General features: G+C 51.8%; 1 protein-coding gene across 1 annotated transcript; it reads right to left on the bottom strand.

The window, feature by feature from the left end:
* Window positions 1–367: 367 nt before the first annotated feature.
* On the bottom strand, window positions 368–20,167 carry POLR2A (RNA polymerase II subunit A). The gene is made up of 29 exons (XM_040415447.1): window positions 19,903–20,167; window positions 16,079–16,211; window positions 15,872–16,008; window positions 15,610–15,783; window positions 14,903–15,184; window positions 14,665–14,826; window positions 14,358–14,578; window positions 10,449–10,581; window positions 10,238–10,362; window positions 9,953–10,163; window positions 8,573–8,782; window positions 8,321–8,489; window positions 8,019–8,113; window positions 7,635–7,838; window positions 7,336–7,558; window positions 7,026–7,209; window positions 6,772–6,943; window positions 6,590–6,695; window positions 6,257–6,462; window positions 5,957–6,181; window positions 5,626–5,872; window positions 5,439–5,539; window positions 5,256–5,360; window positions 4,563–4,745; window positions 4,280–4,483; window positions 4,018–4,204; window positions 3,830–3,943; window positions 2,609–2,758; window positions 368–1,920 (listed from the first exon to the last, which is right to left on the bottom strand). Exons 1-29 carry the CDS (start codon window positions 19,987–19,989, stop codon window positions 764–766), a joined length of 5,907 nt encoding a protein of 1,968 aa, XP_040271381.1. The 5' UTR covers window positions 19,990–20,167; the 3' UTR covers window positions 368–763.
* Window positions 20,168–25,166: the final 4,999 nt, after the last annotated feature.

The following is a 25,166-nucleotide window of genomic DNA, read 5'->3' as shown; positions in this document are numbered from 1 at the left end:
AAAGTTTTTGGTTTAAATTTAGAATTTTCTCTGACTATATCCTCTTACGAGTGTTTGTACCTTTTCATTTTATGGGATTTCCCACTCAGCGCTAATATAGGTTTCCTGAAAACATTGGGCTAATGCAGGAATAGTCAACCTCCGGCACTCCAAGCTGTTGTGAAACTACAACCCCCAGCATGCATACTTGCTCTTCTTAGAACTCCCATAGAAATGAATGGGGCATGCTGGGAATTGCAGTTTCCGAAGGTTGCCAACCCCTGGGCTAATGCAATGAGAAAGAACCTGTGCACCGAGCCTAGTGCAAACTATTGCCATGCTATGTGGGTAAGAATAGACGATGCACAGTGACACTGACCACAGGAAATATAACAAATGTTTTTTATTTAGAAGTACAGAACATCACTTTATGTCAGACATCTATTAACAATTTCAAAAAAACTCTGCAAAAGTCTGACTGCCAAAAATCTGCGCAGAATCAGAGCTAAAGCAAATTAAAATTACAAAATCGGATACGTTTCATGTCAATCATCTATAAATTATGTGCAGGCGATGAGACAGAAGCGGTGGAGGTCTCAAACTTATCCTTAGTTACACTGAAGCAAACCTACTGAAGTACAAGGACGCCTCGGACCACAATCCATGCCCCGAGCCGCACCCAACATAAGCCAGTGAAGTATAGCGCAACGCACTTACAACTAACGATTTTCTGCTGGTGAGACTACGCACGCTGAGCGCTCAGCGATGGAGGTCACAAGACTGCTCAGTTCTCTTCATCGCTGTCATCTGGACTGATAGCCGGACTCGTCAGACTGTAAGTCGGAGATGTGGGGCTATATCCCGGTGATGTTGGAGAATACGTGGAACCTTTGGGGCTTGTTGGCGAGTAGGTTGGAGAAGTTGGAGAATACTTGGGAGAGGTTGGTGAATATGTAGGCGATGTAGGAGAGTACTTGGGGGAAGTAGGAGTATACACTGGAGAAGTAGGCGAATAGGTAGGGGATGTAGGGGAGTATTTAGGGGTTGTTGGAGAATAAGTAGGGGAAGTTGGCGTGTACTTAGGCGAAGTAGGCGAGTACTTGGGGGAGGTAGGAGAGTACTTGGGCGACGTAGGCGTGTACTCTGGAGAGCTTGGACTGTATGACGGGCTGGTTGGTGTATATTTGGGGCTTGTTGGAGAGTAGCTAGGAGAACTGGGGCTGTAGCTGGGAGAGCTGGGAGTATAGCTTGGAGACTGCGGTGTGTAACGCGGACTTGAAGGAGAGTAACTGGGGGATGTGGGTGAATAACTCGGGCTTGTAGGGCTATAATTTGGAGAAGTAGGACTATAGCTGGGAGAAGTGGGACTGTAACTGGGTGAGGTTGGGGTATAGTTAGGAGAGGTCGGGGAATAGTTGGGAGAAGTAGGTGAATAGGAGGGAGATGTCGGGCTGTAGGATGGGGATGTAGGTGAATAAGATGGTGACGTTGGGCTGTATGAGGGTGAAGTAGGGGAATAGCTGGGAGATGTGGGTGAGTAACTGGGACTTGTGGGAGAATAACTGGGAGAAGTGGGAGAGTAACTTGGAGAGGTTGGACTGTAGCTGGGACTTGTAGGAGAGTAGCTTGGGGATGTGGGAGAGTAGCTTGGGGATGTGGGAGAGTAGCTTGGAGACGTGGGAGAGTAACTGGGACTGGTTGGGCTATAACTGGGAGAGGTTGGTGAGTAACTTGGACTTGTTGGGGAGTAGCTTGGGGAGGTGGGAGAGTAGCTTGGGGAGGTGGGACTATAATTAGGACTTGTGGGAGAATATGAAGGGGATGTTGGACTGTAAGAAGGTGAAGTCGGAGAGTAGCTTGGACTTTGTGGCGTATAGCCTCCAGGACTCCTTGGTTCATAAGCTGGAGAGGTGGGGGAATAACTTGGAGACATGGCACCACCTGTTGGGGGTTAAAAAATATAAAGATAAAAATTTGATTCATCACTTCGACAAGTTACAAAATGAGGTTAATTGTAATCCTTCATTTGCCCATAATGCTGACTGTGGTAGCAGAAAGCTTTGGTGGTCCAGCCATATGTAAATGGGACAATAGGTTAAAGATTACGAAGAATCAGAAAGGCTGTGGGGGTTAAAGTGACATTAACGGGGCACAGAACGCTTGCATGCGGACCTCATCTTTTCAGACACCATCTGCCCTGTTCACGTGGCCTCGTACCCTTCTAAAGCCCGTCGTACACAGAGCTGTCAGTGGCTTTAGGCCAGGGGTGCACAACCTTTTCGGGTTGGGGGCCACATTGTCAGACTAAACTAATTCCAAAAGCTAAAAATAAAAAACCTAAGGGGTAATACAACTGAAATACTGTATTTATGGCGTATTGAACATGCAGTATATATCAAATGTCTGGTTACACTTCTAATACTCCCACCTAATGGAAGATACATGTGAGCAGCCACAAGACATGTCTGTTACCAGATGCTTGGGGGCCACAGAATGGTTTCAGGTTGTGCACCCCTGCTTTAGGCAATATCATACACCTTGTATATGAACCATGTTCCTCAGTGCTCTTCCAGGTTACAGACATTCAAAATGCTTCCCATGGTGACGATGCCTGGGTTGGGGCCCTTACCTGGAGAAGGAATGTATGGACTTGAGGGACCAGGAGAGCCAGGAGAACCTGGTGTAGGAGACCAAGCAGGAGAATAGCCTGGACTGAACCCACTAGCATCAGAGGATGCACTGGGAGAAAAGCCAGCAGCTCCAGGGGTCATGCCGCTTCCTGTAAAATAAAGGGGTCATAAGCGTCTAGGGTTAATTTTGCCATGTTAGATTCATACAAGAACAGACGTTTCCTAATCCCATACAGATGGCGTAAACCGACCAGCTGCCCGCAGCAGATTTCCCATACAGATGGTGTAAACCGACCAGCTGCCCGCAGCAGGTTTCCCATACAGATGGCGTAAACCGACCAGCTGCCCGCAGCAGGTTTCCCATACAGATGGCGTAAACCGACCAGCTGCCCGCAGCAGGTTTCCCATACAGATGGCGTAAACCGACCAGCTGCGCGCAGCAGATTTCCCATACAGATGGTGTAAACCGACCAGCTGCCCGCAGCAGGTTTCCCATACAGATGGCGTAAACCGACCAGCTGCCCGCAGCAGGTTTCCCATACAGATGGCGTAAACCGACCAGCTGCCCGCAGCAGGTTTCCCATACAGATGGCGTAAACCGACCAGCTGCCCGCAGCAGGTTTCCCATACAGATGGCGTAAACCGACCAGCTGCCCGCAGCAGATTTCCCACACAGATGGCGTAATCCGACCAGCTGCCCGCAGCAGGTTTCCCATACAGATGGCGTAAACCGATCAGCTGCCTGCAGCAGATTTCCCATACAGATGGCGTAAACCGACCAGCTGCCCGCAGCAGATTTCCCATACAGATGGCGTAAACCGACCAGCTGCCCGAAGCAGATTTCCCATACAGATGGCGTAAACCAACCATCTGCCTGCAATGGATTATCTATCTATGTAACACAGTTGTTTTGTATTTCATGCTCCATGATTGTACTAGTGAAATGAAAAACTGCCAAAAATGTAAAAAGTTTTCTACCAATAAAGTTAAAAAGTACCCCTTTCTGATGGAAGCGTCAACTACCACACACCCATTATGGATTCCAGTTTTAATAGTGGGAGCTTCGGCTCAAGGGCCCCAGGACACCTTCCTATGGGAATTGTGTAGTGCCAAGCCGCCCTGTGGGGGCGCTGCAGCGAAACTTCTCGCCAGGATACCTTACTAATAAGGGAGTGCCCCAAGATGGGAAACCATGCCTGGTGAAAACCTTGAAGACCTACCTAGACTTGGGGACCAGGCTCCGTAGGCTGGGGTAGCACCTTGGTTCCATGGAGTCATAGCAGGAGACATTCCACCCATAGGGCTCGGGGCAGTTCCAAAAAACATTCCAGTTGCTGAAAATAGACTAATGCATTAGAAGACAAGTCTGGATAAGAGTCAGCAAGAGATGTAATGAGACACGACTTACGTCCCGCAGCTCCAAGTCCTGGGATATTTGTAGGAATTTCCATTCCAAATTTACATTTCTCTGCATCCAATAAGAGATCAAAGCAGCCAGTGCCAGCAGGAGCCAACTGGCCCAGCATGATGTTCTCAGACACTCCCTTCATGGGATCCGTCTCACCGTGCGCTGCGGCCTCCATGAGGACATCCACCTGTAGGAGAAGAAAACCCTGATAGTACCACAGTACGTTACTGGTGTAAGGGTGAAAATACCAGTATGCACTAACCGTTTCTTCAAAGGAACATTTCATGAGTGGTCCAGTGTCCTGCCGGTTAACACCGTGACGGGTGATCGCCATCAAGTGGCCCCTACAGGTCATTGTGTCACACAGAAGGGCCAAGTGGCGATAGTTGACATAAGAACCGTCAAAGGAGATGACGTGATACAGTTCTCTCTCCAGGGCTTTCCGGACGGCTTCTATCCCCAGAACCTGAGACAGAAGGGGCACAGGTAGGTAGGTAGATAGGTACGTACTTGTATATAAAAATATAAGACGACCCCAAACTTACAGTGAAGATTTCTACAATGTCATTGGATGTAGTCCTCACAGGGTCGACATCTTTTTCACTCAAAACTCGCATCAGGCTGACTCCATCTGTCTCAAGGATCCATTCCTGAAGAGCCTTGAACTCGCCATCCTCTGTTATAATGATCTTCTTTTTGTTATCTGTCTGAGGTAAGTGCATGTAGACCTGGACGGGAATGCAGAACAGCCATCAGTTCACCTGCCCTCATGAGAGGATCCTCCACATGCCTCAAGACACTAGCCGACAATCCCTATGGCACCAAGGGCCGGAGAATTCTACTGGACACTCAGAATCCGAGCCCACGCCATGAACGACACTTACCTTGCTGATCTGCTCAATCCCTATGGCACCAAGGGCTGGAGAATTTTACTGGACACTCAGAATCCGAGCCCACGCCATGAATGACACTTACCTTGCTGATCTGCTCAATCCCTATGGCACCAAGGGCCGGAGAATTCTACTGGACACTGAGAATCCGAGCCCACGCCATGAACGACGCTTACCTTGCTGATCTGCTCAATCCCTATGGCACCAAGGGCCGGAGAATTCTACTGGACACTCAGAATCCGAGCCCACGCCATGAACGACACTTACCTTGATGATCTGCTCAATCCCTATGGGCCGGAGAATTCTACTGGACACAGAATCGGAGCCCACGCCATGAATGACACTTACCTTGCTGATCTGCTCAATCCCTTGCAGGGTCATGTCTGTTAGCATATTGGACTCAATACAACGTAGGAAAACATCATCGTCCATTTTGTCAACCACCTCTTCTTCCTGAGAGAAGGGAGTAACACCGTGAGTAACATTAGAGAGCATAGGCTTTCATGCCGCTTCAGCTGCCGCTGCAGTCACCTCTTGCATTTTGTTCTCCTCACTGTTCATGATGCGTATTCTCAGAACCAGCTTCTCAGCATTATCGTCATTAAATATGCAGTTCAGATCATCTCCAAAGCCTGGAAGACAGAAGACATGACATGAGGATGCGACAGGCGGCCATGCTGGACACGGTGACTGCTGGGGACAACCCTCCAGAACTCACCAGCGTTGATCTTCTCTGCTATCTGCTCCATGGTCAGTTTCCTATCAGTCATGTGTTTACGGTCAAGTTCTACACGAAGCAGCCATGGGGAAATTCTGGTGACATCAAAGTCTGGCATCTCGTAGTAGACGTTCACCCACTCCTGGTCTTCTGCCACCACAGTATTCTGGGGGTTGGGGTCATAGTAAATCGCCGTGTTGGCTGTAACTTTCCGCAGTGTTGTGTGTTCCAAGCGGCACAAAATATCCTGAACAGGAAAGAAAGGTGAAGGTTACCCTCCCCTGCATCACAAAGCCAGCTACGGCAATCATTAAGAGGTCCCGAGTCTGACCTTTGCCCTTTCAGCATCTCGAGCAGACTGTCCCAGCAAGAAGACAGTCAGTGAAGGAGTCTTTGGTTTCTTGGAAATGTTGATCAACTCCTTTAGACGAGGGACTCCCAGAGTGACATTCTTAGCTGAGACACCAGCATAGTGGAAAGTGTTCAAGGTCATCTGCGTGGCTGGCTCTCCAAGAGACTGAGCGGCCAGTGCTCCAACCATCTCTCCCGGGTGAGCCTGGAAGACAGAGCTCATTAGCACTAGTGCAACAGGTCAAGGAGAAGGATTAGGAAGCCTGGGCAGGAGTCTTACAATAGCCTGGTTGAATTTGGACTCGATTTCTCCTAGCAGCCAGTCAAACGCCTCAGAACTGAGCCTGAATTCCTCCACCATCCTCCGGCTGCACAGGGTTGAGCGCAGGTGGATGTTGAACAAGAGGGTGGCATTCTCCTGCGCTTGGCGACTCAAAGGATCGTCTCCGTTGACAATCACCAGCTTTTTACTGAGCTCCTTGGCACCTTATTGGAGAGACAAGAATACAAGATGCGTTCTGTAACTGGTGTAGACCACAATAACCACTGAGAGCAGGTCATATGCATGGCTGCCGACTGCTCTCCTACAAAGTATTACTTCAGCATCTCCTACCGTCAACCACTTTAATGGGATGCAGATCTGAGGGCATGCGGGTGTTAATGTGGAATATCTTCTGTGCATTCCAGATCATCCGGAGGAGGTTACACGGCAGAACCACCTGCAGGTAAAGCACAGGACGGCTCAGCACTGGAGCGGCCGGCACCAACGGGTTCTCAGTACCGTCAGTCACTTACCTTACTGTCACCGGTGGGGAAAATGACTCTCAGAACCTCTCGGTCTTCCTTCATCTTCTCAAACTCCTTCTCCAGCTCATTCTGAATGTGCGCATTGGAGAGGATATCCTTCACAACATCCTCCTGTAGAGTTCTTCTCAGAGCTCGCTCGTTGGCGTAGTCAAACTTAAACCTAAGACAAGGACGTGGCCACCATCAGCTGCATTAGTCTACACACCCCGCTGGGCCCTCACCACCATAAAGCCAACACTCACTTTTTCTCAAAGGCTTTGTTCGATGGTTTCAAAGTGGCCAGATTCTGGAACTCTACCCCTTCTCCAGCCAAGCCGTCCTCGCCATACCTCAGCTGTACCACCTGATTTATGGAATTACGTACTGTGGCATCATACTTCACCATCACAGACTCCATAGACTTAATCAAACGTCTCTGGATGTAACCTGTCCGGCCGCAGAATGGAGACAATCAGGATTCGTTCTAGTCTGCCATAGCCCGGACCACTCATGTGGCATCGGGTTAGTATCAAACACGGGGTACAACACATGCAAGCAGCTCATTAGTCTCACCAGTCTCAGCAGTTTTCACAGCCGTATCAATCAGACCCTCTCGCCCTCCCATAGCGTGAAAAAAGAACTCTGTGGGAGTGAGGCCGGCAAGGTAAGAGTTCTCCACAAAGCCTCTGCTCTCGGGGCCATAGTCATCCTTGATGAAGTGGGGGAGCGTTCGATGTTTGAAACCAAAGGGGATGCGTTTACCTTCAACGTTCTGCTGCCCGACAACAGCAATAACCTGAAAGAAGAGGGAATCAGACCCCTCTGCAGGACGGCGCTTTACACCCGACGTTACCCGCAGGGCACAACCTTACCTGGGAGATGTTGATCTTGGACCCCTTGGCTCCCGACACCACCATAGACTTGAAGTTGTTATACTCTGACAAAGACTTCTGGGCAGAGGAGCCGGTTTTATCTCTGGCATCATTGAGGATTCTGTTCACTTGGTTCTCGAATGTCTGACGCAAGGTGTTTCCAGGGGTGGGCTCCAGCTCGTTGTTATGAGCCTTTTCAATGACCTGCACAGAAGGAGTAGAGCTAGTTATAGGGCCGGACCTCACATAAGGTGGCCCCACTTCCCCATACACATGCATGCCTGGCACCTCCAAGAAGAGCATCAGGCGTGTTGAAATGAACATCCCCCCCTTCTCTCCCAATTCCTGCCCCTATAGCGGGTCAATGTCCCCATTGGCAATCACCTCGATTACATCTTGCTTGGCTTTTTTGATGGTGTTCTGAATATCCTGGTAAGTCTTTGCATCAGCAATAGAGTCTCCAATTCCAATAGTGTGACCTGTGCGAGAAGAAGCATCCCTTCGTCAGTAGAGCGGACATCACAAGAAGCACTGACCACCAAAGCTCCTCAATCCGTGTAGAAGAAACCAGTGGTACACCGTAGATGATGTCCCCAGAACTTGGGCTGCAGCGTGTAGTGCAGTTTATGGACCACGTGAAGACCTGCATCATCTGCAGAGTATCAGTCATGCTCCCATATACATACCCTCTATAAGGAGCCAGTTATTGATGACGGTCTGGATATTGGAGTAGAAGAGACGAGTGATATCATGACCCATCTCCAGGTATGAAATGTGCACCAACGATCCTGCCGACGTGCCCAGCGACTTCTTGCACAAGATTCCCATAATCAACTCTCCATTCTCTACAATGACCTGAAGATGAAGACAAGTGTCCCAATAAATATCAGACCAGACACGCGCCACCTGCTGGACGAGATGAATCCTCCAATATGCACCTTGGTGTCCCCCGGGGAGATGTGTTTGTAGGGCCCACTGTCTTCGTCATCCGGATGGGTGCTGTGAGTTCGGATACAATTAATGTGCCCAGGAACGATCAAAGAGAAAATCTGCTTTCCTGTCCAGAGAGGACGAGGCTTCAGGATGGCCGGTTGGGGGACCTTCCCGTCCCATGTGGAGAGAAACATCAGCAAATTCATAACTTCTCCCTGAAAGAGAAGAAAATAAGAAACTACATGGCCTTGGAGCCACAATCCGGCCATCACACCCAGAACTAGACTAGATGGGAACCTAGAGGCCGCTTCCATGGGCCGACTGATCAGGCGACTCCCAGAGAACTGCGGAAACGCCGATCACTCGCCCTCCTACAGATTCCGCTGCCCAGAAATATATATCAGCTCTTCCTTCACCCGCGATCGGTGGCACCTATACACAGGGCAATCAGGAAGGAGGAGTGTTCCCGATAACCGCTTAACCCTTAGGATACCAGAGGCTTCTCTCATTTTTCTTCCCCATCTACTTTGAGCCATAACTTTACTTTTCCGATCACAGCTGTAGGAGGGCACGTTCTTTGTGGGACAAGTTGTACTTTAATGCCACCATTTATTATGGCAAACAATGAAGTGGGGGAAGGGGGGGGGGAATGGGGTGCAATTGGGATAAAACAATCCCCCCACTGTTTACGCCATCCTAGCTCCGATACTCTCCCCGGAGGGTCATTGATGGCGCCGGGCAGGGACTAGTATGTTAGTAGGCTCCTGATGAAGTGCCGGTGATACTCAGGCACAGAAAGCGTTGAGCCAGAGTCACACGCAGGATAATAATGTCTCCCAATCATAAGCGAGGGCACCTAGGAGACCGCCATCGTTAGTCATAGGCAGCACATGCGCTAATCAGCCCTGTGACACAGCCAGCAGAGGTATAACTGGGGGGGGCACTCTTACAGCCAGCAGAGTTATAACTGGGGGGCATTCTTACACCAGCACACCACTGATGCATTGTTTTCACCATATGGAGCGTGATATATTACTAACCATATAGTGTGAACACCTCTCTAAGCCTGTTATGTGAGTTGGGGGTGCACCCCATGTTTGGTGTGCACCCGAGTTGGGGGTGCACCCGAGTTTGGGGTGCACCCGAGTTGGGGGTGCACCCGAGTTGGGGGTGCACCCCGAGTTGGGGGTGCACCCGAGTTGGGGGTGCACCCCATCTTTGGTGTGCACCCGAGTTGGGGGTGCACCCCATCTTTAAATAACCACAATTAATAAATATTATTTTGTATTTTGCCCCTTCCCATCAGGCTTTGATAACCATATCCTGTAAATGAGGGAGGTACACCGCCACACCAAGTCTTGGGCGTACAGGGCTCGTCTACTCACCCTCTCCAAGAAAACATCTCTTTTTGTGAATTTCCGCACCGCAGTCAGCGTGTCCTGCACAATGCCCATAACCGGCCTGTTGGACTGCGGTGTGACAATCATACGAGGGACCATAGCGAGCTCCTGAATCTCAGCCCGCGTCTCCAGAGACTGTGGAAGATGCAAATTCATCTCGTCCCCATCAAAGTCAGCGTTGTAGGGAGTGGTGACACTGTAAAGACGTCATCCTGAAGTTACCAAACTACAGCGGAATAAAGTGCACCCTGAGAAAGGAGCGGGACTAACCTGAGGTTCAGTCGGAAGGTGGACCACGGCAGAATGCGAACTCTGTGCCCCATCATGGACATTTTGTGCAGCGTGGGCTGTCTGTTAAAGATGACTATGTCTCCATCACACATGTGTCTCTCCACCTGAGGGAAGATCACAGCGAGAGCCGTTAGCTGAAGCGATCTAGGATGGGACGCCCACATGCGCGCTCCACGGGGTTAGATCTCACCTTATAGCCAATCTGTAAATGCAAGTCACTGGGCTTCGGGTGGAATCTTAAGTCAATGCGATCTCCATTATCTCGAATTATGTATTTGGCCCCAGGATACTGACTGTTTCCCCGTCTCACAAGCTCCTGCAGCCTGAGGACAAGAGAAAAGGAATAAGGTGGATGTATGGGTGGTCTCACTTTAAAATGCCACCTCCAGCCAGCAGGACCTGCGAGGAGTAACCTACTTACCTGCTGCCCGGTTATGGCTCCTGGCCCATTTCCAGTCTGTCAACATTTGAATGGGCCGGGACAATGGCTGGTCTCAGCGGTCATGTCCCCAAATGCCTCATCACTGCCGGGTCACGTGCCACTTGGGAACCTGTAACTGATGGGTCCCCAAATGCCTCGTCACATCCCACTTGGGAACCTGTAACTGATGGGTCCCCAAATGCCTCATCACGTCCCACTTGGGAACCTGTAACTGATGGGTCCCCAAATGCCTCGTCACTGCCGGGTCACGTGCCACTTGGGAACCTGTAACTGATGGGTCCCCAAATGCCTCGTCACTGCCGGGTCACGTGCCACTTGGGAACCTGTAACTGATGGGTCCCCAAATGCCGGGTCACGTGCCACTTGGGAACCTGTAACTGATGGGTCCCCAAATGCCTCGTCACGTGCCACTTGGGAACCTGTAACTGATGGGTCCCCAAATGCCTCGTCACGTGCCACTTGGGAACCTGTAACTGATGGGTCCCCAAATGCCTCGTCACGTGCCACTTGGGAACCTGTAACTGATGGGTCCCCAAATGCCTCGTCACGTCCCACTTGGGAACCTGTAACTGATGGGTCCCCAAATGCCTCGTCACTGCCGGGTCACGTGCCACTTGGGAACCTGTAACTGATGGGTCCCCAAATGCCTCGTCACTGCCGGGTCACGTGCCACTTGGGAACCTGTAACTGATGGGTCCCCAAATGCCGGGTCACGTGCCGCTTGGGAACCTGTAACTGATGGGTCCCCAAATGCCTCGTCACATCCCACTTGGGAACCTGTAACTGATGGGTCCCCAAATGCCTCATCACGTCCCACTTGGGAACCTGTAACTGATGGGTCCCCAAATGCCTCGTCACTGCCGGGTCACGTGCCACTTGGGAACCTGTAACTGATGGGTCCCCAAATGCCTCATCACTGCCGGGTCACGTGCCACTTGGGAACCTGTAACTGATGGGTCCCCAAATGCCGGGTCACGTGCCACTTGGGAACCTGTAACTGATGGGTCCCCAAATGCCTCGTCACGTGCCACTTGGGAACCTGTAACTGATGGGTCCCCAAATGCCTCGTCACGTGCCACTTGGGAACCTGTAACTGATGGGTCCCCAAATGCCTCGTCACGTGCCACTTGGGAACCTGTAACTGATGGGTCCCCAAATGCCTCGTCACGTCCCACTTGGGAACCTGTAACTGATGGGTCCCCAAATGCCTCGTCACTGCCGGGTCACGTGCCACTTGGGAACCTGTAACTGATGGGTCCCCAAATGCCTCGTCACTGCCGGGTCACGTGCCACTTGGGAACCTGTAACTGATGGGTCCCCAAATGCCGGGTCACGTGCCGCTTGGGAACCTGTAACTGATGGGTCCCCAAATGCCTCGTCACTGCCGGGTCACGTGCCACTTGGGAACCTGTAACTGATGGGTCCCCAAATGCCTCGTCACTGCCGGGTCACGTGCCACTTGGGAACCTGTAACTGATGGGTCCCCAAATGCCGGGTCACGTGCCACTTGGGAACCTGTAACTGATGGGTCCCCAAATGCCTCGTCACGTGCCACTTGGGAACCTGTAACTGATGGGTCCCCAAATGCCTCGTCACTGCCGGGTCACGTGCCACTTGGGAACCTGTAACTGATGGGTCCCCAAATGCCGGGTCACGTGCCACTTGGGAACCTGTAACTGATGGGTCCCCAAATGCCTCGTCACGTGCCACTTGGGAACCTGTAACTGATGGGTCCCCAAATGCCTCGTCACGTGCCACTTGGGAACCTGTAACTGATGGGTCCCCAAATGCCTCGTCACGTGCCACTTGGGAACCTGTAACTGATGGGTCCCCAAATGCCTCGTCACTGCCGGGTCACGTGCCACTTGGGAACCTGTAACTGATGGGTCCCCAAATGCCTCGTCACTGCCGGGTCACGTGCCACTTGGGAACCTGTAACTGATGGGTCCCCAAATGCCGGGTCACGTGCCACTTGGGAACCTGTAACTGATGGGTCCCCAAATGCCTCGTCACGTGCCACTTGGGAACCTGTAACTGATGGGTCCCCAAATGCCTCGTCACGTGCCACTTGGGAACCTGTAACTGATGGGTCCCCAAATGCCTCGTCACGTCCCACTTGGGAACCTGTAACTGATGGGTCCCCAAATGCCTCGTCACTGCCGGGTCACGTGCCACTTGGGAACCTGTAACTGATGGGTCCCCAAATGCCTCGTCACTGCCGGGTCACGTGCCACTTGGGAACCTGTAACTGATGGGTCCCCAAATGCCGGGTCACGTGCCGCTTGGGAACCTGTAACTGATGGGTCCCCAAATGCCTCGTCACTGCCGGGTCACGTGCCACTTGGGAACCTGTAACTGATGGGTCCCCAAATGCCTCGTCACTGCCGGGTCACGTGCCACTTGGGAACCTGTAACTGATGGGTCCCCAAATGCCGGGTCACGTGCCACTTGGGAACCTGTAACTGATGGGTCCCCAAATGCCTCGTCACGTGCCACTTGGGAACCTGTAACTGATGGGTCCCCAAATGCCTCGTCACGTGCCACTTGGGAACCTGTAACTGATGGGTCCCCAAATGCCTCGTCACGTGCCACTTGGGAACCTGTAACTGATAGGTCCCCAAATGCCTCGTCACGTCCCACTTGGGAACCTGTAACTGATGGGTCCCCAAATGCCTCGTCACTGCCGGGTCACGTGCCACTTGGGAACCTGTAACTGATGGGTCCCCAAATGCTGGGTCACGTGCCACTTGGGAACCTGTAACTGATGGGTCCCCAAATGCCTCGTCACTGCCGGGTCACGTGCCACTTGGGAACCTGTAACTGATGGGTCCCCAAATGCCGGGTCACGTCCCACTTGGGAACCTGTAACTGATGGGTCCCCAAATGCCTCGTCACGTCCCACTTGGGAACCTGTAACTGATGGGTCCCCAAATGCCGGGTCATGTGCCGCTTGGGAACCTGTAACTGATGGGTCCCCAAATGCCGGGTCATGTGCCGCTTGGGAACCTGTAACTGATGGGTCCCCAAATGCCGGGTCACGTGCCACTTGGGAACCTGTAACTGATGGGTCCCCAAATGCCTCGTCACTGCCGGGTCACGTGCCGCTTGGGAACCTGTAACTGACGGGTCCCCAAATGCCTCGTCACGTCCCACTTGGGAACCTGTAACTGATGGGTCCCCAAATGCCGGGTCATGTGCCGCTTGGGAACCTGTAACTGATGGGTCCCCAAATGCCGGGTCATGTGCCGCTTGGGAACCTGTAACTGATGGGTCCCCAAATGCCGGGTCACGTGCCACTTGGGAACCTGTAACTGATGGGTCCCCAAATGCCTCGTCACTGCCGGGTCACGTGCCACTTGGGAACCTGTAACTGATGGGGCTACTCATTGGATGCCCTGTGCATGTGACCCCATCCATCTTGATGTAGACAAACAGGGACTGGAAGTAAAGAGCAGAACAAGTCCATTGCCCTGTATGGGTCCTGCTGGCTGGTGGTGGGATTTACTTCATGGAGAAGAGGTGGTGACAACATAAGCTACAGGGGCAGGGAGTTCTGCTCCGCGTACAGCGCCAACAGATCAGTAATAGGAAACTAAGCCTTTATCGTCCTCTCACAGAAGTAAGAAAAGTGCAGGAAGAAATATTCAGGAGCCTCACCGATCAATGTTGAACGGAGTAACTATCTCCGGAAAGGTCATATTTGCAGCAATCGACCTTGGGACTCCAACTTGGTCAATGGAAAGGTTTGGATCTGGAGTGATAACTGTCCGAGCAGAGAAATCTACACGTTTCCCCATCAAGTTTCCTCGGACTCTTCCTTCCTTCCCTTTCAATCGCTGCTTAAGAGACTTAAGGGGGCGTCCGGACTTCTGCATGGCCTGGGGGAGCAAGCAGAAGAGGGTCAGCATCCATTTGGTGCCTGCTGTAATGGCTCCTCAGCCCCTCTTGGTGTCCCACCACATACCCTAGGAAGTCCAGGCAGCTCGTTGTCTATCATGGTAGCAACATGGAATTGTAGAAGCTTGACATCCTCCGCAATGACATGGGCGGCCGCGCCGTTCTGCTCATTCCGCCTCAGCTGGTTGTTGATTTTGACAATATCGGCCAGTTTGTGGGTCAGATCATCCTGTGGAAGTAGAGCAGATTTAATACAACAGGAAGACCACACACGACCTGCGTACTACTACACGGTAACTACCTACCTGGTTCCTTGCCGACCCCTGCATAACAACTGCAGGCCGCACACACAGAGGAGGAACCGGCAGAACCGTGACAATTAACCATTCGGGGCGAGCATATCGCGGCTCCATCCCAAGGATGAAGCACTCCTCATCTGTGATGCGCTTGAATATCTCATGAACCCGCTCAGGACTCAGCAGAATCTTCTTTTCCTGAGAGTCCTCATTCACGTGCTTCCACTCTGCATAGAGCTCAAGTCCAGAACGTCTGATTCTAGGCTGGTACCGACCACATCCACCATGACCCTGAAGAAACAGGAGCACAGCTGCTACATGGGAAAGGGTGAGGCAGAGGGCGACGCGGGCCTCTCGAGCACCGCAGATCTGTACCGATGAACCCGGCATGGCAGCTGAAGGCATCTGTGTGGGTCCAGTGTTCATATGCAGGGGGCACGACACTTACAAAGACAGCCGAGCCTCGGAGTAACAGCAACGCCCCCATTGCTCCTAGAGGCTCAGCAATGTGGACACGTATGAACATAGAACCACCACAGATGCCTTCATCTGCCAAGTGCACATGTAACAGGTCAGCCGGTGTCATAGGAACAAAACTGCTGACAGATGCCTTTAAAAAGGGGCAGAAAGAGGCCCTTTTCTTCTGGCTGGTTTTCCAAACGGCCCCTCTGAGAAGCTTCCAGAGAAATGACCCCAAGTTCCTCCCAGCCACTCACCTTCTCCTTCTGAATGTCCTCATCCCCTTCATTCTGATCCATCCCAAACTTGTTGTCCATCTCCTCGCCCCCTTCACAGATGTTCTTCCCCTTACACAGTTCATAGACGTGGGTCAGGCGCTTCTTAGGCTGCCCTTTAGATTTTATCAGAATGTCTTTGATTTTTGGGTTGTTCTAAAGAAGGAAAACAAATGAAGACCATGAACAGACAAAAAAGCAGCAGTGGCCCAAAAAAGCAGCAGTGTCCCACAACCCAACTTACCGCGTCCACCAGTAACTTGGAGCAGAAGAAGCAGACACAGCGAAGAACCTTCATGGTCTTCACCAGAAATCCCACATGGAAGACTGGCTTAGCCAATTCAATGTGACCAAAGTGGCCCGGGCACTCCGTCATGTTACCTGTTGAGAGAGCCAGAAATTGGCACCAGACAGTCCACGGACCAACCTCCCACTGATCCCAGGTACATACCTGCACACGTCTGACAGCGTCCAGTGCGCTCAATCACACCCTGCCGAGGGTCCATCAGGCCACCCAACTTGGGACGACCACCTTCTGTGGTCTCCGAATACTTTATTCCGCCCTCCGTGACCGACATCCGTTTCTAGAAGAAAACCACCACATTTATCCACAAGAGGCGACCAACATGTGATTGCTGAGAGAACCAAGTGCGGGGAGCCCCCCCAGAACACACCGAATACCGCAAGACTAAACTCACTAAATCTGGTTAAAATTACTGGTTTTTTATCCCCCCCCCCCAAATAAAAAGTTAAGTAAAACACTAGATATACCCCAGATATTTTGCCAAAAAAACACAACTTAGCCCTCAAAATTCAAGGCTTCATAAAGCTAAAAAGTCATGACCACTGGGACAAAAGTGGGCCTGGTCCTTAACCCCGTAAGGACTGAGTATTTTCATTTCCAATAGCCAGAATCTTTTTATTTTTCCATCCACATAAGAGCTTTACTTCATTGGCACCAATTAAGTTCAGGTAAGTTTTTTGGGTTCTGCAGCTCCATACGGACACGGCGACACCAAACCCATAGCTTTTACTTTGTATCACCATGTTCTGATGACATTCCGTCTACGGAGCTGCGTCATGGATGGTTTTTTGAGGGACTCAACTTTTTGATCAGTTATTCAACTTTTTTTGCGGGGACAAGGTAACTAAAAAAATGGCCGATCGTGTGTTTTATTGGGTTACGGCGGTCACTGCCCGGGAACATTTTAAAATATTTTATTACGCCAGAGGTTTTCGGACGCGGCGATACACGATATGTTCAGTGTAAAATTAGGAAAGGGGGTGATTTAAACTAAAAACTTTATTTTTTACTTCACTTTAAGTCCCCTTTGGATCTAAAGGTCTCAGGTTTTTGCCCCCTTTAGGCCTCCTGTAGTGTACCCGCAATGTACGGCCCTAGTGGTGTGTGCACCGTATGACGGATGGAAGATACGGTGCAGGGCGGAGGCAAAACCATCCGAGACGATGGGGACCGATTCAGATTCTGCTGACCCCAAAAAATGGATCCAGCGCCCATCGACTTTCAATGGTTTTAGCGCCGAATCTGGATCCTTCATTTCTGACATAAAACAACCTCACTGTAGTCAGTCTATATAATAACCCGGACATTATATATACAATACCCCGGACATTATACAGCCAGTATATATACAATAACCCGGACATTATACAGCCAGTCCATATACAATAAGCCGGACATTATACAGCCAGTCCATATACAATAAGCCGGACATTATACAGCCAGTCCATATACAATAAGCCGGACATTATACAGTCAGTCCATATACAATAAGCCGGACATTATACAGTCAGTCCATATACAATAAGCCGGACATTATACAGTCAGTCCATATACAATAAGCCGGACATTATACAGTCAGTCCATATACAATAAGCCGGACATTATACAGTCAGTCCATATACAATAAGCCGGACATTATACAGTCAGTCCATATACAATAAGCCGGACATTATACAGTCAGTCCATATACAATAAGCCGGACATTATACAGTCAGTCCATATACAATAAGCCGGACATTATACAGTCAGTCCATATACAATAAGCCGGACATTATACAGTCAGTCCATATACAATAAGCCGGACATTATACAGTCAGTCCATATACAATAACCCGGACATTATACGGCCAGTCTATATACAATAAGCCGGACATTATACAGTCAGTCTATATACAATAAGCCGGACATTATACAGTCAGTCTATATACAATAAGCCGGACATTATACAGTCAGTCTATATACAATAAGCCGGACATTATACAGTATATATATATATATATATATATATATATATATATATATATATATATATATATATATATATATATATATAATAACCCGGACATTATACAGTCTGGCTGTATAATGTCCGGGTTATTATATATAGACTGACTGTATAATGTCCGGGTTATTATATATATATATATATATATATATATATATATATATATATATATATATATACTGTATAATGTCCGGCTTATTGTATATAGACTGACTGTATAATGTCCGGCTTATTGTATATAGACTGACTGTATAATGTCCGGCTTATTGTATATAGACTGACTGTATAATGTCCGGGTTATTGTATATAGACTGGCTGTATAATGTCCGAGTTATTGTATATAGACTGGCTGTATAATGTCCGGGTTATTATATATAGACTGTCTATATACAATAACCCGGACATTATACAGCCAGTCTATATACAATAACTCGGACATTATACAGCCAGTCTATATACAATAACCCGGACATTATACAGCCAGTCTATATACAATAACTCGGACATTATACAGCCAGTCTATATACAATAACTCGGACATTATACAGCCAGTCTATATATAATAACCCGGACATTATACAGCCAGTCTATATATAATAACCCGGACATTATACAGCCAGTCTATATACAATAACTCGGACATTATACAGCCAGTCTATATACAATAACCCGGACATTATACAGCCAGTCTATATACAATAACTCGGACATTATACAGCCAGTCTATATATAATAACCCGGACATTATACAGCCAGTCTATATATAATAACCCAGACATTATACAGCCAGTCTATATACAATAACCCGGACATTATACAGTCAGTCTATATACAATAACCCGGACATTATACAGTCAGTCTATATACAATAACCCGGACATTATACAGCCAGTCTATATACAATAACTCGGACATTATACAGCCAGTCTATATACAATAACACGGACATTATACAGCCAGTCTATATACAATAACACGGACATTATACAGCCAGTCTATATATAATAAGCCGGACATTATACAGCCAGTCTATATACAATAAGCCGGACATTATACAGCCAGTCTATATACAATAAGCCGGACATTATACAGCCAGTCTATATACAATAACCCGGACATTATACAGTCAGTCTATATACAATAAGCCGGACATTATACAGCCAGTCTATATACAATAAGCCGGACATTATACAGCCAGTCCATATACAATAACCCGGACATTATACAGCCAGTCTATATACAATAAGCCGGACATTATACAGCCAGTCTATATACAATAAGCCGGACATTATACAGCCAGTCTATATACAATAACCCGGACATTATACAGCCAGTCCATATACAATAAGCCGGACATTATACAGCCAGTCCATATACAATAACCCGGACATTATACAGCCAGTCTATATACAATAACCCGGACATTATACAGCCAGTCCATATACAATAACCCGGACATTATACAGCCAGTCCATATACAATAACCCGGACATTATACAGCCAGTCTATATATAATAACCCGGACATGACACGGACAGTCTACACAATAACACGGACATTACACGGACAGTCTACACAATAAGGGCTCATTCAGACGGCCGTATGCTGTCCGCAAAAATACTGAATGCTATCCGTTTTTTTGCGGATCCGCAAAAAAACGGATCTGCAAAAAAAACGGATAGCATTCAGTATTTTTGCGGACCCATAGACTTCAATGGGGCCATGTCCTGATTTTCACGGACAAGTATAGGACATGTTTAATTTTTTTTGCGGATCCGCAAAAAAACGGATAGCATTCAGTATTTTTGCGGACAGCATACGGCCGTCTGAATGAGCCCTAACACGGACATTACACGGACAGTCTACACAATAACACGGACATGACGAGCCAGCGCTGATACTACAACTCCCACCCCACACTTCCGGGTCTGGCCACGCCTCCTCCCGCCCACCTTCTCTCGCTTACCAGCTCGTCCGGGCCTATCACACCGAACTGTACCCGCTTGATGGTACGGAGCGGACAGGCGCTGTCTCCGGCCGGCGGCCCGTGCATGGTTCCGGTAGTCGCTGGAAGCGAGAACTTTATCTACTTTAAACAATTCCGGGCCCCTTAGACCCGCAGCCGCGATTCCACCTCCCAGAGGTCTGTCGCTGCTGGCGCTCACAGCGCATCTGAAACTCCAGCGCGATGGTCTCCTGGTTATATAGAGTAGCAGGTTGTGCACGGGGTCGCTTTCCCCACATTCCAAGGGCTCCAGAATGTCTTCTCAAACGCGATTGGTGGAAGGCGCCCAACCCTGCTGACGAACCACGTTCCGCAATTTCCGCCTGGTTACGTCAGCGAGAGCGGAAGGTGGAGCTTAAAAGAGTTTCAATGGGCGGGCCAGACGTTTGATTGATATCTGTCCCAGCCTATGGAGTGGCAGGCAAGCATGGTCACAGTGCGCATGCGTACGATGGCTCCGGAAATGGCGGCTGTGAAGCGCAGGATTTTAGCTTTGCGGTAATGTGTGCGGTGGCGCCCGGTCCGCGGCTTCTGAGCGGAGGCTTGGAATCCCCGCTCTCAATGTATTCACCTCTCCTGAACTTCCCAGGACAGACCGCGGCCTCCGGAGGGGGACTAGGCCTCGATTGGAGTTAGAAAGCGCCTGCTGCGGACAGGACGTGACAGCCCCGGGGGTTACCGCGGGCAACGCTACACCCGGTGGTCTATCAGAGAACCCTACCCCACGTGACTTCTGGAGAGGGGGGAGCACCTCAGTGAGCAAGCGCACTATCAGCCAGCAAACCCCACCCCTCACTGCGCACGCGTGGACCCTCAGGGACAAGGAGATCTCCCTACCCCGCACACTGCGCACGCGCGGACCCTCAGGGGCAAGGAGAGCTCCCTACCCCTCACACTGCGCACGCGTGGACCCTCAGGGGCAAGGAGATCTCCTTACCCTCACACTGCGCACGCGTGGACCCTCAGGGGCAAGGAGATCTCCTTACCCTCACACTGCGCACGCGTGGACCCTCAGGGGCAAGGAGAGCTCCCTACCCCTCACACTGCGCACGCGTGGACCCTCAGGGGCAAGGAGAGCTCCCGACCCCTCACACTGCGCACGCATGGACCCACAGGGACAAGGAGATCTCCCTACCCCTCACACTGCGCACGCGCGGACCTTCATGGGCAAGAAGAGCTCCTTACCGTCACACTGCACACCCGTGGACCCTCAGGGACAAGGAGATCTCCTTACCCTCACACTGCGCACGCGTGGACCCTCAGGGACAAGGAGATCTCCTTACCCTCACACTGCACACGTGCGGGACCTTCAGGGGCAAGGAGATCTCCCTACCCCTCACACTGCGCACGCGCGGACCCTCAGGGGCAAGGAGATCTCCCTACCCCTCACACTGCGCACGCGCGGACCCTCAGGGGCAAGGAGATCTCCTTACTCTCACACTGCGCACGCGTGGACCCTCAGGGGCAAGGAGAGCTCCTTACCCTCACACTGCGCACGCGTGGACCCTCAGGGGCAAGGAGATCTCCTTACCCTCACACTGCGCACGCGTGGACCTTCATGGGCAAGGAGATCTCCCTACCCCTCACACTGCGCACGCGTGGACCCTCAGGGGCAAGGAGATCTCCCTACCCCTCACACTGCGCACGCGTGGACCCTCAGGGACAAGGAGATCTCCTTACCCTCACACTGCGCACGCGCGGACCTTCATGGGCAAGAAGAGCTCCTTACCCTCACACTGCACACCCGTGGACCCTCAGGGACAAGGAGATCTCCTTACCCTCACACTGCGCACGCGTGGACCCTCAGGGACAAGGAGATCTCCTTACCCTCACACTGCACACGTGCGGGACCTTCAGGGGCAAGGAGATCTCCCTACCCCTCACACTGCGCACGCGTGGACCCTCAGGGGCAAGGAGATCTCCCTACCCCTCACACTGCGCACGCGTGGACCCTCAGGGGCAAGGAGATCTCCTTACCCTCACACTGCGCACGCGTGGACCCTCAGGGACAAGGAGATCTCCTTACCCTCACACTGCGCACGCGCGGACCCTCAGGGGCAAGGAGAGCTCCTTACCCTCACACTGCACACGTGCGGGACCTTCAGGGGCAAGGAGATCTCCCTACCCCTCACACTGCGCACGCGTGGACCCTCAGGGACAAGGAGATCTCCCTACCCCTCACACTGCGCACGCGTGGACCCTCAGGGGCAAGGAGATCTCCTTACCCTCACACTGCGCACGCGTGGACCCTCAGGGACAAGGAGATCTCCTTACCCTCACACTGCGCACGCGCGGACCCTCAGGGGCAAGGAGATCTCTTTACCCTCACACTGCGCACGCACGGACCTTCATGGGCAAGGAGATCTCCTTACCCTCACACTGCGCACGCGTGGACCCTCAGGGGCAAGGAGATCTCCCTACCCCTCACACTGCGCACGCGTGGACCCTCAGGGGCAAGGAGATCTCCCTACCCCTCACACTGCGCACGCGTGGACCCTCAGGGGCAAGAAGAGCTCCTTACCCTCACACTGCACACGTGCGGGACCTTCAGGGGCAAGGAGATCTCCCTACCCCTCACACTGCGCACGCGTGGACCCTCAGGGACAAGGAGATCTCCTTACCCTCACACTGCGCACGCGTGGACCCTCAGGGACAAGGAGATCTCCTTACCCTCACACTGCGCACGCGTGGACCCTCAGGGGCAAGGAGAGCTCCTTACCCTCACACTGCGCACGCGCGGACCCTCAGGGGCAAGGAGAGCTCCTTACCCTCACACTGCGCACGCGTGGACCCTCAGGGACAAGGAGATCTCCTTACCCTCACACTGCGCACGCGCGGACCCTCAGGGGCAAGGAGAGCTCCTTACCCTCACACTGCGCACGCGTGGACCCTCAGGGACAAGGAGATCTCCTTACCCTCACACTGCGCACGCGTGGACCCTCAGGGGCAAGGAGAGCTCCTCACACTGCGCACGCGTGGACCCTCAGGGACAAGGAGATCTCCTTACCCTCACACTGCGCACGCGCGGACCCTCAGGGGCAAGGAGAGCTCCTTACCCTCACACTGCGCACGCGTGGACTTTCAGGGACAAGGAGATCTCCCTACCCCTCACACTGCGCACGCGTGAACCCTCAGGGGCAAGGAGAGCTCCTTACCCTCACACTGCGCACGCGCGGACCCTCAGGGGCAAGGAGAGCTCCTTACCCTCACACTGCGCACGCGTGGACCCACAGGGACAAGGAGATCTCCCTACCCCTCACACTGCGCACGCGTGGACCCTCAGGGACAAGGAGATCTCCTTACCCTCACACTGCGCACGCGTGGACCCTCAGGGGCAAGGAGATCTCCTTACCCTCACACTGCGCACGCGTGGACCCTCAGGGGCAAGGAGATCTCCCGACCCCTCACTGCGCACGCGAGAACCCTCAGGGGCAAGGAGAGCTCCTTACCCTCACACTGCGCACGCGTGGACCCTCAGGGGCAAGGAGATCTCCCTACCACTCACTGCGCACGCGTGGACTCTCAGGGGCAAGGAGAGCTCCTTACCCTCACACTGCGCACACGCGGACCCTCAGGGACAAGGAGATCTCCTTACCCCTCACTGCGCACGCGAGAACCCTCAGGGGCAAGGAGATCTCCTTACCCTCACACTGCGCACACGCGGACCCTCAGGGACAAGGAGAGCTCCTTACCCTCACACTGCGCACGCGCGGACCCTCAGGGGCAAGGAGATCTCCTTACCCTCACACTGCGCACGCGCGGACCCTCAGGGGCAAGGAGAGCTCCTTACCCTCACACTGCGCACACGCGGACCCTCAGGGACAAGGAGATCTCCTTACCCTCACACTGCGCACGCGTGGACCCTCAGGGACAAGGAGATCTCCTTACCCTCACACTGCGCACGCGCGGACCCTCAGGGGCAAGGAGATCTGAATGGAAAGCGATCTGTTCAGGATGCATCAGGACGTCTTCCGTTCCTTCCCTTGTACGGTATTTGACCAGACAAAATACCGGAACAATGCCGCACTTGCCAGATACAGTACCAAGTGTTCTGGAAACGGCCGATCCGGTTTTCCTGGATGTAGGAGGAGCTGCTTTCGCAGCTTCCTGTTTGCGTCTTTGCTCCAGCCTGCGAGGAGTCGGTGGCACGCCAATGAAGGGGAGTATAAAGTTTTTTGAAATATAAGCAGCTCCTATGTACTTATACATAGGGGATGCTAGGAGTAGTAGTACATAGGACTGGCAAGTAAGGAGGGCACTAGGGGGAAATTACTGGCCATAAGGGGGGGCGCTGGGGGGATATTACTGGCCATAAGGGGGGCACTAGGGGGAAATTACTGGCCATAAGGGGGGGCGCTGGGGGGATATTACTGGCCATAAGGAGGGCACTAGGGGGAAATTACTGGCCATAAGGAGGGCACTAGAAGACATTACTGGCCATAAGGGGGGCACTGGGGGGACATTACTGGCCATAAGGGGGGCACTGGGAGGGACATTACTGGCCATAAGGGAGGGCACTGGGGGACATTACTGGCCATAAGGGGGACATTGGGACATTACTGGCCATAAGGGGGGCACTGGGGGGAAATTACTGGCCATAAAGGGGGGGTGCTGGGGGAACATTATTGGCCGTATGGGGGGAAATTACTACTGTGGAGCATATTTCTACTGTGGGGGAGTAATTACTATGTGTGGGGAAATTATTATTTGTGGGCAGTGTGGGAGAAAATTACTACGTGAGGGCAGTGTGGGGGGGGATTACTAAGTGAGGGCAGTGTGGGGGGAAATTACTATGTGCGGGCAGTGTGGGGGGGAAATTACTAAGGGAGGGCAGTGTGGGGGGGGGATTACTAAGTGAGGGCAGTGTGGGGGGGAAATTACTATGTGCGGGCAGTGTGGGGGGGAAATTACTAAGTGAGGGCAGTGTGTGGGGGGGGATTACTATGTGCGGGCAGTGTGGGGGGGAAATTACTAAGGGAGGGCAGTGTGGGGGGGGATTACTAAGTGAGGGCAGTGTGGGTGGGAAATTACTATGTGCGGGCAGTGTGGGGGGGAAATTACTAAGGGAGGGCAGTGTGGGGGGAAATTACTAAGGGAGGGCAGTGTGGGGGGGGGATTACTAAGTGAGGGCAGTGTGGGGGGGGATAACTAAGTGAGGGCAGTGTGGGGGGGGATTACTAAGGGCAGTGTGGGGGGGGATTACTAAGTGAGGGCAGTGTGGGGGG

The sequence above is a fragment of the Bufo bufo genome, chromosome 1, assembly GCF_905171765.1.
Source record: "Bufo bufo chromosome 1, aBufBuf1.1, whole genome shotgun sequence".
Taxonomy (NCBI): domain Eukaryota; kingdom Metazoa; phylum Chordata; class Amphibia; order Anura; family Bufonidae; genus Bufo; species Bufo bufo.
The sequence above is the reverse complement of the archived record's forward strand: the minus strand, read 5'-3'. Positions and strand labels throughout refer to the sequence as shown.

Coding starts and splice junctions, on each gene's coding strand:
- POLR2A (XM_040415447.1), bottom strand. CDS start 19,989: ATGCACGGGCCGCCGGCCGGAGACAGCGCCTGTCCGCTCCGTACCATC. Junction 10,582..14,357: donor ACTCCGTTCAACATTGATCG/GTGAGGCTCCTG, acceptor TCTTGTCCTCAG/GCTGCAGGAGCTTGTGAGAC. Junction 7,210..7,335: donor TGTGAAAACTGCTGAGACTG/GTGAGACTAATG, acceptor GCGGCCGGACAG/GTTACATCCAGAGACGTTTG.